Below are 15,324 nucleotides of genomic sequence, written 5' to 3'. Positions count from 1 at the left end.
AAATTAATCATGCCGGCATCCCTTCTTGGATGCTTACCATGGTCACACATGATGCCAAGCACTTCACCTCATTTCATTCTCTTAATAGTCTTATTATACAAATATTGCAATTATCCCCATTTTCCAGAGGAGGAAATGGGAGTTTAGAGAGATTAATTTGCCCAAATATGGCTCCAAATGCCTCTCAGATACAAATCCCGAAATTTTCTTCTTCCCATTCTCTAAGCTTAGAGAAGCCTGAACAGCTTCTTCATATTCATTCATTCAAAAATTATTTACCAAATGCTTTCGAAGCACCAGGCACTGTCATAGGTGCTGGAAACACAGTGGTGATGTTACAAAAAAAAAATAAAATTTATGATAAGTGAGATCGTGGGAAGTACTATAAAGAAAATCATCACAGATTAACATGATGGAGATAGTAATAGGGTTGAGTTCCAGCTTAGACTGGGGTCAGCATGTTTATACAAATTTTTAGTAATACTACAAATTCCAACACCAAATTCTGGTTTAGAATCCCAGAAGAAACTCTAAATTGAAAAACAGAGTTGAGGAGAGTAGAATGAATGGACATTTTCATACATCTGAAAACGTATTTTCTATACACTACCATATATAAAATAGATAAACAACAGGATTTACTGTATAGCACAGGGAACTATATTCAATATCTTGTAATAATCTATAATGGAAAAGAACTGAAAAAAGAATATAAGTAGATACATATATATATGTATGTATAACTGAATCATTTTGCTGTACACGTGAAACTAACACAATATTGTAAATCAACTATACTTCAATTACAAAAAAGATTTAAGAAAAACTAAATTAAAAAAAATAAATCAAATATTTTCAAAATTAGTTTTAAACCAGATAACCAAACTTTAATTAAATCATTGCTAAAACATCTGTACTACTGTATCTACCTACCCTTCATTCTGATTGTCAACATGCATTTAGTGGAGAAAGAAAAGACCCTTCTAAGTTTTTACCATTTTTATTGACAGTTTTAGGACAGTGCAGTATCTCAAGGAAAAAACCCTTTCCTCTCCAATGGTTTGAACAATGAAAGCCACCCACCAGTAAAAGAATAGCCACAGAAGATTAACCAGAAACTATCTAGACTACACCACATCGACTATGCACTGATCACGGCTCTAACGCAGACATTCTGAAAGAGTGAAGCTAAACAGCAAATCTCAGGACGCATCCCACACAGATGCAAATCAGATACCCCCTTCCAGATGCCCTTACAGCAAACTAACCACACAGCTCTGTTGTTGTGGCTGCTGCTGTTTTCATTTTCAAGACAAAAATTATTTTAAGGTTTTAACTAATATTTACATTTTGAGGACAACTGACATGCCAATCCAGAACACGACAGGCAATAATGAAATGTGCATAATAACTGTTTCTTCAAATACAACATCTTCTGTATTGCCTGTTCCACTATTTGAGAATCAGAGATTTAACAGCACTATATCCATTAATCTTACCTCTGCAGCTAAATAGTTCCCGGTTGCAAGATGTTTAAACCTGAACAAGCTGTTCCATTGTCCTGCACCTCCACGGCATGGGTCATGATGAACTACCTACAGACAAAAAGAGAAACAAAAATAATGGCTAAAAGACATGCATGTTCCTGGCCAGCAAATGCCAACAGTTTACATGGGGTGCCCGCCTGTTCATACTAAACTTGTCAGATCTAATATACGTTTCAGGAGGACAACGTGGCAGAAAAACAAAATTCCCCATAAATGAGTAATTACACAGTTAACTCACTGGGCTGCATGATTCTCACAGCTGCAAACACAGATGCCTTACTTCAAAAGACATGTTTCCCGGGCCAAAACTGTAAATGCTGTGGGGTTTCCCCACATTTGTGATTCATTCATTCAACAGATTATGAATGAATCTGTTGCCTACCATGTGTCAGGTGCTCTTCTAGGCAGTAGGGACCGCAGTAATGAATAAGACCAGAGCTTTCAATGAATAAGATTTGGCAAGTGCCAGGAGGAACTAAATAGAGCACATGATTGGGTAACCTAGAGTAGGCTACTTTCTATCGATACTGCAATCAGCATGGACACTCTGGTGGGTAAGAATGAGACAGTCATGCAGAGAGACTGGAAGAGATCATTCCAGGCAGAGAGAACCATAAACGCCAAGGCCTGGAGGTCTGGATTAACTTACTTCCTGGCCCTTTCCATGTGTTGCCTGTTTACTAATACCATGTCCTTTGATACCTGTCCGAGAAACCTGTCTTGCCCCAGATGCTAAGCCACTAGCCTCACTGAGAATGAAAGTGGGTCTGCAACTGTCACTTACGACAGGTGGCTCGGTGTTGTAGCAAAGCTCAGGTTTTCCAGTCCAAAGACAACTGTTTATGAGTCCCAGCTCCACCAGTTACTATGGTATGATCACAGCAAGTAACATCTTCAAGCCTGCTTCTTCATGTACCAAGTGGGTTTAATTCATAGAATTGTTGTGAAGATTAAATATCGTAACACATATTAGAGTGCTCAGATAAATTCCCACTATTCTCCAACAGATTAATACTCTTTGCCTCCTTCTTCTCGTTCATACTGTTTGCCTCCAACCCCAGCATCAAATTCTGGGTGCTAACGTACAGGACTTTCTAATGCCTTTTGCTAGACTCCGGCTCCTATGTCTTCTGCTACTCCAAAAGCTCAATGAGGTAATGATGAAAATACTTCAAAGTGGGTGAAGTCTTACAAAAATGCTCCCCCTGCAGCCAAACACCTGCCCATCCTTCAAAGCTCAGTTCTCACATCGACCTTCTACCACCAATCCTTTGCTAATCCCACCAGCTACTGTGACCTTGTCAACGTTTGAACTCTTACTCCTTTGCAAGAGGCATAGATATCTTTAAAAATCTGATCATATCTAGTGGTTGTCTCACATACACACATACGCACACACACCTTTTGTATACCACTGCTAGAGGTTAACAAATAACTTGAAGCTCACCATGAATCACAGACTAAGAACTCCTGTCCTATACACTAGCGGGTCTAGCAACAGTAGTGCAGCTCCCTAGGGGATAATTTGCAGATAGGGAAGGGAGGGTGTTTTCATTTATCACAATGATTTTGGAGGGATGCTAGTGGCATGAATGGGCAGTAGCCAAGACATTAAATATCCTGCAATTCACAGGAGAGTTCAGCATAGGCTAGATATTGTGTACGACACTCAGGAGCATCCCTGCCCTTCAAAGTGCTCCCCTGTAGCACAGGGGCGGGAAGCAGAGGAAAGTGAAAGAGAGGATCCTCTTAGGCCTCCAGTAAAGGTGGTGGCAGCTGTCCTGGGCAGGCTCCCACAGGGAGGAGTGGCTTCTGGCACTGCCAGATCTTCAGATAAGACCACATTCCCCACCCCACTTTCTCCCACCCAGTCCTTCCAACAACGTTGAAACCTAATTTCCTGTATTAAATACCTCTCTGCTTGAAACACCTGATGCTCAGGCTTCCTGGCTGAAGCCTGGCTGATGCAGCACACAATACGGAAACGTCCCATAGTATTGCAGAAATAAACCTACCACAAATATAAACTGGTAATGCTTTAACATGAAATCATACTAGAAAGCTTTTACATCGAGTTATAGGAAAAGGCGAATAATTTTAGAGAAATCCACTATGGAGAAGGAAGCTTACATGAATCCAAGACATTGTCTCAAAATTACTGAATAATCTATTCAACTCTCTCCATTCGGACTGCTCAATGGGACGCAGCATTTCCAACCACACATTTTGTTGGAAAGGATTTCAGTGCAGAGGTGCAATTACAGCAAAAGCTATAAAACTAATGGTAAATATATAAGAGGAGAGATTTTAACAGACTTAGAACCAAACATTAAATAGACAGAGACACGTGAAATGCAGGGAACTCACTGTGTAGGGAAGTTGCTATCTGACTTTTTCATCACTGTATTTTGCTAATAAAGTTTTAAAATAATATTTCACATTATTGCTACCCATATTATTTTGAAAATTTTGGAAGCACAGTGATAAGGAAATGTGTATTTTAATTATGTATTTATCTTCTAGTTGTCTGTTATCTTTCTCTTACCCTGATAAGAGAAGTTGTGGGGTAGGCTTCTGGGAAGAATATCATGTAGTTTTGGTGGTGGCTGTTTTCCCCGGACCTTCTCAATTCCCTTCACTTATTGAAGGATATGGTCTCCAAATATACTGAAGGATATGGTCTCTTCTGAATGCTAGAGACTGAAAGTATGCCTCAACATGAGTGGGGTTTCAAGATAAAAGCTATGCTTCTGTGCTATTTCAGCTCTATTCTAAACCATGTCATAACTTAGAGAATTATTTTGACGCTTCATTTATAATTAAGGCTCAGCTCATTTGCATAAACATGATACTTCCTCATTTTCTCTGTTTCAATAGTTTGGAATTTGCCTCATTATCCCTATTTCAATTATAGTGATTTTTTTTTTTAAATCATGTACAAATAAGTCTATTTTGTTATTACTTCACCTAATACTAGATATTATCCGATGGCACACATTTACCTCTGCTCTTTCATTTTCCTGTATTTGTATAGAATGTCTTCTGATCCTCTTCTTCTACTTCTCTCAAATCCAAATGTATCCATCAAAGATAGATATAAATATTTTGCCTTCTAAAGTAGGTACTTACATATTGTTTTATATAAATTATTTTTCTTTTGTTTCTCCTTTATATTAGAATTTGGGCATTTTATTAACTTTTAATCATGAGACTATAAAATATATTAAATATGAATTTCATTTTCATACATAAAGGAAGTATAACAAAATATATGCTGTAAAAGAGGTGTGATGGGGCTTCCCTGGTGGCGCAGTGGTTGAGAGGCCGCCTGCCGATGCAGGGGACATGGGTTCGTGCCCCGGTCCGGGAACATCCCACATGCCGCGAGCGGCTGGGCCCGTGAGCCATGGCCGCTGAGCCTGCGCGTCCGGAGCCTGTGCTCCGCAACCGGAGAGGCCGCAACAGTGAGAGGCCCGCGTACCGCAAAAAAAAAAAAAAAAAAAAAAAAAATCAAGATGGAACTTATCAGGTTGTTTGTAGTTAACTACGTATCTCTTATCTCTTCCATGGTACAGAAAGGTCCTTTAAAGAAAAATCCATACCTTACATTTTCTTACTCTATCATATTGGCACACTTAAGCAAATACCTCTTAAAGGACGATGAATTCTTAACTATGGGTCTCCTCGCTCCACTAGAAACGGCATCCCCAGAAGACACAGGTTCTTTTTGGTGACTGTGCCCTTCAGATCCTCACATACAGTGAGTCCTCCTCACTCCATTTCAACCCCAGTACCATTCGAGGCACAAGGCCTATAGTCTGACCGGTCTTAACAACACTTCACGATGGAATTTTAAAAAGCTAAATCATATATATGCCCTTATTAAATGACAGAGAGAGAGAGATGCCCCTGAGAAGATAGATAAAGGAAGTATAGCAACATTTCAAACCGGTCACAGCAGTAAAGAGGTACAAGTGGCTTCACCAAAATTACTGTTTTATGGGTCTATCACAAATGATGCTTATAACAATAAACCAGCCAGCCTAGTGACCTTGTCTTATTGATATAAGTATTTATTAAAAGCCAGAAAATATTTACATACCTCAATTTCCCAGAGTGCTTTCGAACTGGTAGCAGAAGTGGCTGATTGACGCAAAGTTGTACGAAGGAAAATGTGCTGTTTTTTCTCATATTCATCACAAGTCAGAAACTTCTCTTGTTCCGCATGAAACAATCGAACAACATCACCCTAGAAAAACAGATCGAGAAAACTATATTTCCAACAAAAGTTTGAACAAATAGACATAAGAAGTGGGTGTCTCTCTATAGTTCTGATACTCTGGGACTTCTGCTAACACTTGGCTTTTAATGAGTATGCATAAATATACGTTTCCAAACACAGGAGGGAAAACTCAATGTGAGTTTTAAGGTTTATAGTCACATTCTAAACTTCAAACCTCAGTGAATACACAGGTTTTGCATCTAGAAGCTCAGTAAGACTACCTTCAATTCTTCCAGTAAATGTCTAGGTAGCACATACTTACCCCTTTTAGTACATCCTCTCGATAGGAACTATATTTCATGAATAGAGTGATTTTCCAGCTAGTGTTGCAATTAACAGCATTCACCTATTAATGAAGAAACATTAAGTTATAAGACTGCAGGTTCAATTTTATACCAGAAATTAATACTTCAACTGGTAATTGAAGTACTTCTAGTTGAAGTATTCCTTCAACTAGAAGGAGCAGAAAGAACAACTTGGGTATGTATGTCAAAAAATATCTTCAAAGGACCATGTGAAATCTACATGTACCTCAGGAATAGTAACTAGCATAACTGGGCTTATGCTTATGAAAACAATGAAACTATGGGACTTTTTTTCCCCTCTCATGAGAAAATCAACAAATTCATTTCCTTTCCTCCTGAACTTACCTCTTTACACCCTGGATTATCGAGAAGCTCTATGTTGCTGGCATGTAGCGGCTGCCCTGCATTCACGGGCATCAAAACAACTTTATCTCCAACAACAATCTGGGAATCAGAAATAAGTTGCAATTGAGACAGTGCATGGGTCTGTGGTGCTATACCTGAAGCTAAAAATAACTGCACAGAAGTCCTCGTCATTGACCTAACATTTGACCCATTTATCCTTCATATAAATTTTAATTCTTTTTCTCTTCGAGGTAAAATATCTTCTGATAAATGATTATATAATCACGTCCCACAGTGCCTATCAGTCTGGATTCATAAAGCTGGTGTAGATAGTTTTTTTTTTTTTTGGCCACATCACAGAGCATGCAGGATCTTAGTTCCCCGACCAGGGATCGAACCCACAACCCTTGCAGTGGAAGCGTGGAGTCTTAACCACTGGACTGCCAGGGAAGTCCCTAGATCCTTTTCTTATTGGTCTCCTATTTCAGTTAGAGCTTTCTTAATGTCAATAAATAGGTCAGCATCCCTCCACACCAGGTCTGATGCCACGTATACAGGAGATACAAAGAGTGAATGCACCCACCACAAATAAACCAATCTGCCTAAATATTAGAATCACTTTAAGTGCACGTAGGAAATCTTATACATTTGTATTATCTCCAGAATTAAAAACAAATCTATTATATTTGATCTTCCCTATAGTCTCAGAAGTTTATTAAACAGTCTAATGTCATCTGGATTCAGAGAATGCAGAATCCAGTATGACCTCGTAGGAATACATTTACAGTTTGGGCCTTGGGCAAATGGTTCACTTTTGTCTTAAACATCCAACACTAATATTGCTCCTTAAACCTGGTGCTCATTTTTTATCTCACTTTTTTTATTGGAGTACAGGTGCTTTACAATGTTGTGTTAGTTACTGCTGTATAATGAAGTGCATCAGCTATATGTATACATATATCCCCTCCTTCTTGGACCTCCCTCTCTCCACCCCCCATCTCACCCATCTAGGTCATCACAGAGCACCGAGCTGAGCTCCCTGTGCTATATAGCAGGTTCCCACTAGCTATCTATTTTACACATGGTAGTGTGTTTATGTCAAACCTAATCTCACAATTCACCCCACCCTCCCCTTCCCCCCACTGTGTGTACATGTCCATTCTTTACATCTGCATCTTTATTCCTGCCCTGCAAATAGGTTCGTGCTCATTTTTAGATAAAAATTAAAATCAGTTACGGGAAAAGTGCTCTAAAGAAGTAAGTCTAAGTTGATTTTTTATTTATGCTATCATTAACAATGTCTGCTTAATCTTCAAGTATTTTTATTCGTATCTCAAGTCGTGGGGAAATGAAGTTGTGCTTTCTTAATGATAATAACGAACAGTTATTTTATAGTTATTCAAGTTACTTTTGTTGTTAGGTTCTGCTAGAAGACTTATTACTGTAGTTACCTACACTCTCCTTCAGAGGATTGCTCACCACCATCTCAGAAATGAAAACCAACACCTTCCCTCTGCATATTTCATATCAACTGAATATTAGAATAGATTAGTAGACAACTGAAAAACAAATTAGGACTCAGACAGTAAAAACAGACAGGACTTCTTCTCCCTGGATCTGAACCTAGACCAAGATTTTAAGGAACACAATTTCACACTTTTAATATAAATTAACCTTTAATAAATTATACACGGGAGTCTACATTCACCTATAGTACTGTTGGCACAAACTATATCTGAAGATTCAAATGTGACAGAGAAGCTTCAAGCTCATTAATGGAGCAACAGAAGGTTATCCTTTAGTTTGCAGGAATAGCTTCTGTTATTTACAGGACTGGTCTCTATTCACCATCCTGCCTTTCAAGTCCATAATCAGGCAGATGCTGTGACTCAAAATATCCATCACAGAAACTCTTTATATGTCCAGATAAGGAAAAATCATAAAGGAACTGTGTTGAGTGAGAGGATGAGGGGGCAGAACTGGCCTATATTTGTATAAAAAAGGGAAAGAGAGTAGGAGTGTACGCATAAGAAATTCTCCCAGTGGTTAACTGTAAAAGAGAGAACTGGGAATTGAGGACATGAAAAAAAAGATAAGAGAGAGACTTTTCCCGATATACCTTTATATTGTTTTCTATCTTTGAACCATGAATTGTTGCCTGTTTTAAACAATTAAATTATAAACAAAAAATAAAAGTCAACATGACATAGACATATTTTCAACATCCCCTCGAAAAATAAAAACGTGTCATTGCACATGACACCAAGGCAGCCCCAAGTCTCAGAATCACGTAGAAGCCTGAGTAGTCTTCCGTACCATAAACACTGGGACTTCATACCACATTCTGCCAGGGCTATATCTGGTCTTCCAATTTCTTAAAGAACAATTCGATTTGGTTCACTGTCATCCTTATCTGTACCATACAAATATTAGCCAGTAAGTTGCTAAATATAATGACATAGTTTAGCTATTTCTTTCCAATTAAAATAATACTTTTGATTGCACCTATATTCACTGCTCTAAGTCTTACTGTTTATTATAGCTGTCTGTATGCTTTGGGCCAATCCCAAAGTTAGTTTTACCTCAAAACACCACCTGTAAAGTCTTATATAATTTTAAGAGACTAGCCATATAGCCAAAATGTCACCAACTCCAAGGATTCATAAGAATGGTATTCATAAGGAGAATCTAGCATTAATTCACTAATTTCCAGGTCCTAGGTCTTGTTCTTGACAATAGTTACTTTGACTACCCACGCTGAATAAAACTTACAAATGAAATGGACAAGATGCTAATCATAAGATATAAAAAGAACAGTAAGAAGTGCCAGGAATAACACAAAAGTGTGTAATAAATAGTCTCTATTTTCAGGGAATTCACATCTACTTAGATAACTTGGTAAATATGGAACTTGGTAATATTTTCAGACGAGTACAGGCATGGAGCCTGATCCACTGATAGGGTCAGATGCCTTCTGAGAAGTCACATATTTAAAGCAGAACTTGAATTTTCTGCCATATCACATTCACCCTAGTGCACAAACATTTAAAAAAACTGCAATTCCAAAAGCACGTCTGTTGATTCTATGTTAACAGCCATGTAAGATTCACGTTGGGATTTTACCGAAATTGAAGAGCAATGTAATGCCACTGGCAGCTACCCTTCTTTTGAAGTGGCACCTGATGTGGTGAAAAGAACATTGCCATAGAAATCAAAACACCAGGGATCGAGTCCACCTTCACCAGAATTCCAAGGGGTCTAGTTTTGCAAAACAGCAAAATCTACTTGCTATTTAAGGAGACTCTTTCCCTAAGGGTTGGTTTTTTTTCTTGATTGAAAGAATATCTGGCCTTTTCTCCCCTTTAAAATCTACCACCAATGTAAAGAACTAAGGCCTTCTTAGATCAAAGTTTTAAATGAAAAATTAACTACTCAATCATGGGAAGATAAATGAAAATGAAATATTTATGAACTCTGCTCAAGGCTGTCCCCAGTGACTTTCTAACTGAGCAACAGCACGTGAGGACTTCTAGACAGCTGAGGGATCCATGAATCTATGTTCTCCCAAAACTATCCACCCCAAAATTCTATAAGATAAATGGCAAAGGTGTCCTTAAACGGTAGAAACAACTGATTTTTGAGGATACGAGCATTTTTCTCCCCACACTATCATCAGCCTCATTTTTACATTTCATTTTGGTCACTGAACATCTTGTGGATACTTATAACCTAAATCGCAACTTAACTAGTTGCTAAATAGTAAAACAGAAATTTTAAAGTCCTTTAAACCTTGCAATTTACTCCTCTAAGTTCAATATGTTTTTAAAGAAAATCAACAGTAATTAAACCACCTGTTATGAAATAACAGTGTTTCCAATGGCCTTCAATAAAATACAGTAGGCTTGTATTTTAGAAAAATGCTACCTATTCCTGGCAAAGAAAATGACCATTACGATACAATTATTTACATGGCAAATATAGGGCTGTGGATATGCTTTCACAGCAACCTTAATCACACATAAAAGCTACACAGTGGCGAGCAAAAACAGTGAGCTATTTCAGCAAAAAGCAGTGTGTAAGGTTGCTTTAGCCATGCTTTATAGAGCACACCTATATAAGGAGGATCTCTACATTGCACTTAACAATTACATTGTCCATTTTAACCAAGATGGAATGTTTGGGTGGTAGGTTGTTCCCCACCCCACAACCCAATACAACTAATTATTTGAAATAGTTCATTACATTCAACTCTCTTTGAGCCTGTAAAGGCATTTGGGAGCAGGGAAAGGAACAGATAGAACGAAAAACTAGACAGAATGAATTAATAAAATCCACAGCCAGGCTCAGGCCCCAATTTATCCAATCATTTCATCACATTCCTTTAGAGCTTGAGTTCAGGTTTTATCTGTTTTGATGTTTTGTTTTGAAATTCACTGACCACCTGCCAACAGGGACCGTACTCAGTGGGAGTGAGGCGGGGTGGGGGGGCAGCGCTGGAGAAGGGAATGAGCATTACAAAACAGGGCATCCAAACACACAGGTTGTTCATAAACTGCATAACCAGTCCCTGAATAATTGAGAGTTGATTGTAATTAACTACCTACTGAAATTAAAAAGATGTCATGCTCACAGCATACATCACTTGATGCCAAAAGAAAAAAAAAAAAAAGAGAACTTATTTTTAAGAAATCCAACACAAGATTTAAAGTGCATTACATTTCTACATGCCATGCTTCTCCCAAATCTTACCTAAGGAGGATATCATCAGATAACTTATTAACCAAATTAAACCATGAAGCTTGCATCCTGTGGAATCGAATTTGGACTTCAAAATTCACTGGAAAAAATAGATTCACTACAACACAAGACATTTCTAAGACAAGAAACAGCCAATACATTTTAATGATTTTTTTTTTGGGGGGGGGTACGCGGGCCTCTCACTGTCGTGGGCTCTCCCGTTGCGGAGCACAGGCCCCAGACGCGCAGGCTCAGCGGCCATGGCTCATGGGCCCAGCCGCTCCGCGGCATGCGGGATCCTCCCGGACCGGGGCATGAACCCGTGTCCCCTGCATCGGCAGGCGGACTCTCAACCACTGCGCCACCACGGAAGCCCCAATGCATTTTAAAATGTCATCACAGTATTGATTGAGAGAACTGTCAGAATAATTACACTTTTATATTGCTTTGAATTTTTATGTTAATTTTTTTAATCTCAACTATTTTTCTTGATCACCTGACCCAATATCTGTAAAGTCGTCTATTTATGAAAGTTATTCCGTATTGGGGGTCAACCAGAATTTATTAAGCACCTTCCATGTGCCAGGGACTGTCACCTGCTACTTCATTTATTACACACAAAAGTATCTAACTATTGACCCTGTTGAATCATTGCACATAATTTTATTTTCTCTGCTCTATAAAGTAGCAGGAAAATATTTTAGCAACTACTAGAACTCACATGCTACAACACGCTCGCATTCCACAACATATTTAAGTATTGTCGTCAATGAGCTACTGCCAATCTATAGCTCCTCATTCATTACACATCTATTAAGATGTACAGACTGCAAACAACTGGCTACAGAGGCAGTAAATGACATATTGTCATGATTTGCTGTGTCGCTCTATAAATTCAAAGGAATAGACTCCATCTTCTGCAACACAGCTCTTTTTCCTTACAGCCATGCTCCCTCCTGAATAGGCCGAGAAGCAAACTCTGCCTCTCTCCCTTAGAAGTCTCAGCCAATATTAACGTTCTTAAATTCTTTCACACAAATTCTGGCTGGAAGATGTTTTTAAATTAATCTGATCTTTGTCTTTTTATGATTCCTGAGCACAATTTGTACTATAAAAAAATGCTTTCAACCTATTAAAGAAATTAACATAAAAATAATACGTTGAAGATTGAAAACTGTATCTGTTTTCTTTGCACTTTCTGGATTCTCCACTACTAAGAACTACTGTCTTTAAGAATGTGCTGCTTTTCTCTTAATCTTATAGTTACATACATTGTCACCCTCGCTTCTCAGCTTCCAGAAGGGATGAATATAAAACCAAGACCCTTCATTTCCTGCAGCATCCAAGGACACGCGCATGGCATTCTTCTCCAGTAAAGCGGGTAATCTCTTGTTGACAGTCAGATACTTGTTGCTTTTTATATGCAGTAGCTGTAGAAGAAAGATATGGATTACCGCCTTTATTCTTTGATCTCCTCTGCTAATTGCATATATGTGTTTATACTTATATCATGTGCCCACATAACACAGCTCGGGATAGAGTTTAAACAAAGTTCTTTCCAGACTCCACAGTCACCATCTTTCCAAGCCGACTTTCTTTGGGTTCCTCCTCACCTCCATCCCCAATTCTGTTTCATAATGAAGTGAGCACATAAGGAAAACAAACCAGGGGACACTTCTGAAAGAGTTTCATCTACTGATAAATAATAGGATAAACCCAAGCTTTCCAAAGGAGACCAGGGGGTCCCCCCAAACTACATTCCTTCTCAATCCCTGCCTGGCCACAAAAACAGAACATATTAAAGAATAACCGAGGACCTGTAATAATGCACCAACCCACTTAGTATTATTAACCACCCCTGCCTGCAGACAGCCCTCACCCCCTGGGGGCGGAGACAGCCTGCCCATTCTAAATAAACTCTGCCACTTCCATAAGAGGACACAATCCCACCCCTTCTCAGATGAGGGCAGAAGCACCACTGTTCGGGTTACTGGATTCCATGGGCAAAACCTTTCCAAGACATTACTGAGTAGGAAAACTAAAACAAATAACCTTCCTATTATTACAATCACTTCAAAAAAGAATGGTGGTTTTAATATCCACAATATAAGAAGGAAGTTATCTCAGAAACCAGTGAAAACCCTCATGGGCCAACCCCACTCCTTTTGGAATCCACCGTGTTAGAAAACGTGGCTCAGCCCCTAACTCACCACGCAAACATTCGCGAGTCAGGTTCTTGACAAGAAACATGAGCTCTGCTCGCTGGCACTTAGTATGAATCAAAACTTGGTTAAGAGAAGCTCTAGTTATGGAGTACTGCCCAAGGGACATGCAGCCACAGGTATCACACAATCTATCATTAGATTAACTCATACGTCCAGGGAGCCGCAGACCCAGGGCTCTCCTCTTGTACCATCAGAGAACCGCTTTGCCAGTCCTGTGCTCTGACACTTTGCCATTGGCCGATAACAAAACATCAGGGGATGTTATTTTTTGAAACAGCTCTATGAAACACCTCATTGTAGTATTTACAGTAAGGAAGTTGTTAAGGCCATTGTTTACTATATTAAACAGTGTCCTCTTTATGAGAGCTCATTGGAGAAACAGTTCGCTGGTCTTCTTCTGGGGAATGTTTGTGCTTCCGAACTTCTGACTTAGCTCTCTGTACGGACCTTCTATGTGAATGCTGTAATATTTCACACTGCCCTTATAGCTACTCAAGCAACAAAAAGGCTTCGAGCCAAAGTTTATCAGCCTTTACAGCATGGATTTTATAAACATGCCTCACCCTTGACTTCATTTTATTCATGCAATCGTTATTTTCCCTTTGATCCAGTTGCCTTATTTATTTCTATTAATATTTTATCTTATATGGAATGTATTTTTGAAAATGCCTTACATTCTTTTTGGAACAAGGTGGGGCATTCACAACTACCCAAGTAAAAAGCTAAAAGATCTAAGTGAAGCACAAGGAAGAAATGCTGCTGAGATAAATCAGTGTGTATACTAATTGAAATGGAAGAGCTAATAACTCAAGGACAGTTCTCATCTAAAAGTACAATTTGAAAACTTTCCTCCCTACAAAATGAAAACATAAAGCTTCATTTGTTACAGGTTAGTCCCATTAATTCTAAAGGACTCTTGTTACAGGCTTTCCCCATTTTCTTCCTTTTGATTTAATAACTTGTGCATACATCTGGATAAGCTCACTTCTTTATGTGTATGCACCAGATTTATTCATACAGAATCGTGTGCTGAATATCAACAGAAAATATCACACTGTATAATTCCCACCAAATAACAAGCCACTGTATCCCCCAATTTTAAGGCAGGTTGGCATTCCTACCAAATGCAAATTAACCATAAAATATTCACCCCTTTTAAGCAAAAGTAAATAGACACTTACTTGTATAACATTACTATATTTCACAATTTCTCCCAACAGCTTCTTATTCTCTGATTCATTTTGTTTTTGTTCCAGTTCTGCAGCATGCTATAAATTGATTATCAAATATTTAGTGTGGAAGCATAGAAAACAGAGCACAATAATTGACAAAGAAATAAGGTTTATTTTAGGAACAAAGAATACAACCAAGACTAAAATAGGCGGGTTGCTTTACTCTTGGTGCTTCGGGAGAAGAGGGGCAATCATTAAATACATGATGAAAATGTGCGATAAAAATCTCTCAGCTTAATGCTGAAATGTAGCCCAAAATATATTGAGATGCTTTTATGTTGGGAATTTTAGAAAAGTACTAGGCACTTTGGTCTTATAAAATTATTTTCAGAAGGAATATTGCTAGAGAAACCAAACATAGTAGGTAAATTTCAAAAGCCTCAAAATTCAGTTTCAATTCGAAAGTAACAGGAATTTTAATGACACAAAATAAGTTCTATTAAATTTACACAGAGCCTAGATCAGAAACAACAGACTTTCAATGTTTTTCCAATAGTCTTTCAAAAAAATTAGGTACTATGTCAAGTAAAATATAACTGGATTTGGTATTCCTGCAGAGATTCTGGACTGGTTTTCAGTGTGATGTGAATACCTGAATTAGTGTGGCACACCTGAATAAACAGCAGAAATGCACTACCGCACTCCAGGAAA

At 38.4% G+C, this 15,324-nt stretch overlaps 1 protein-coding gene across 3 annotated transcripts in view; it reads right to left on the bottom strand.

Moving 5' to 3' along the window:
* ITPR2 (inositol 1,4,5-trisphosphate receptor type 2) overlaps positions 1–15,324 on the bottom strand; it is a 523,170-nt gene that overhangs the window by 402,908 nt on the left and 104,938 nt on the right. For all 3 annotated transcript variants that reach the window (XM_065887013.1, XM_065887016.1, XM_065887015.1), the window contains exons 4-9: positions 14,623–14,709; positions 12,488–12,646; positions 6,480–6,578; positions 6,092–6,175; positions 5,650–5,796; positions 1,500–1,595 (exon numbers count right to left, since the gene is read on the bottom strand). In XM_065887013.1, coding sequence (XP_065743085.1) covers positions 1,500–1,595; positions 5,650–5,796; positions 6,092–6,175; positions 6,480–6,578; positions 12,488–12,646; positions 14,623–14,709 — 672 coding nt within the window. The remainder of the gene's footprint in view (positions 1–1,499; positions 1,596–5,649; positions 5,797–6,091; positions 6,176–6,479; positions 6,579–12,487; positions 12,647–14,622; positions 14,710–15,324) is intronic.

The sequence above is a fragment of the Phocoena phocoena genome, chromosome 11 (assembly GCF_963924675.1).
Source record: "Phocoena phocoena chromosome 11, mPhoPho1.1, whole genome shotgun sequence".
Taxonomy (NCBI): domain Eukaryota; kingdom Metazoa; phylum Chordata; class Mammalia; order Artiodactyla; family Phocoenidae; genus Phocoena; species Phocoena phocoena.
This window is presented reverse-complemented; position numbering and strand designations above follow the sequence as displayed.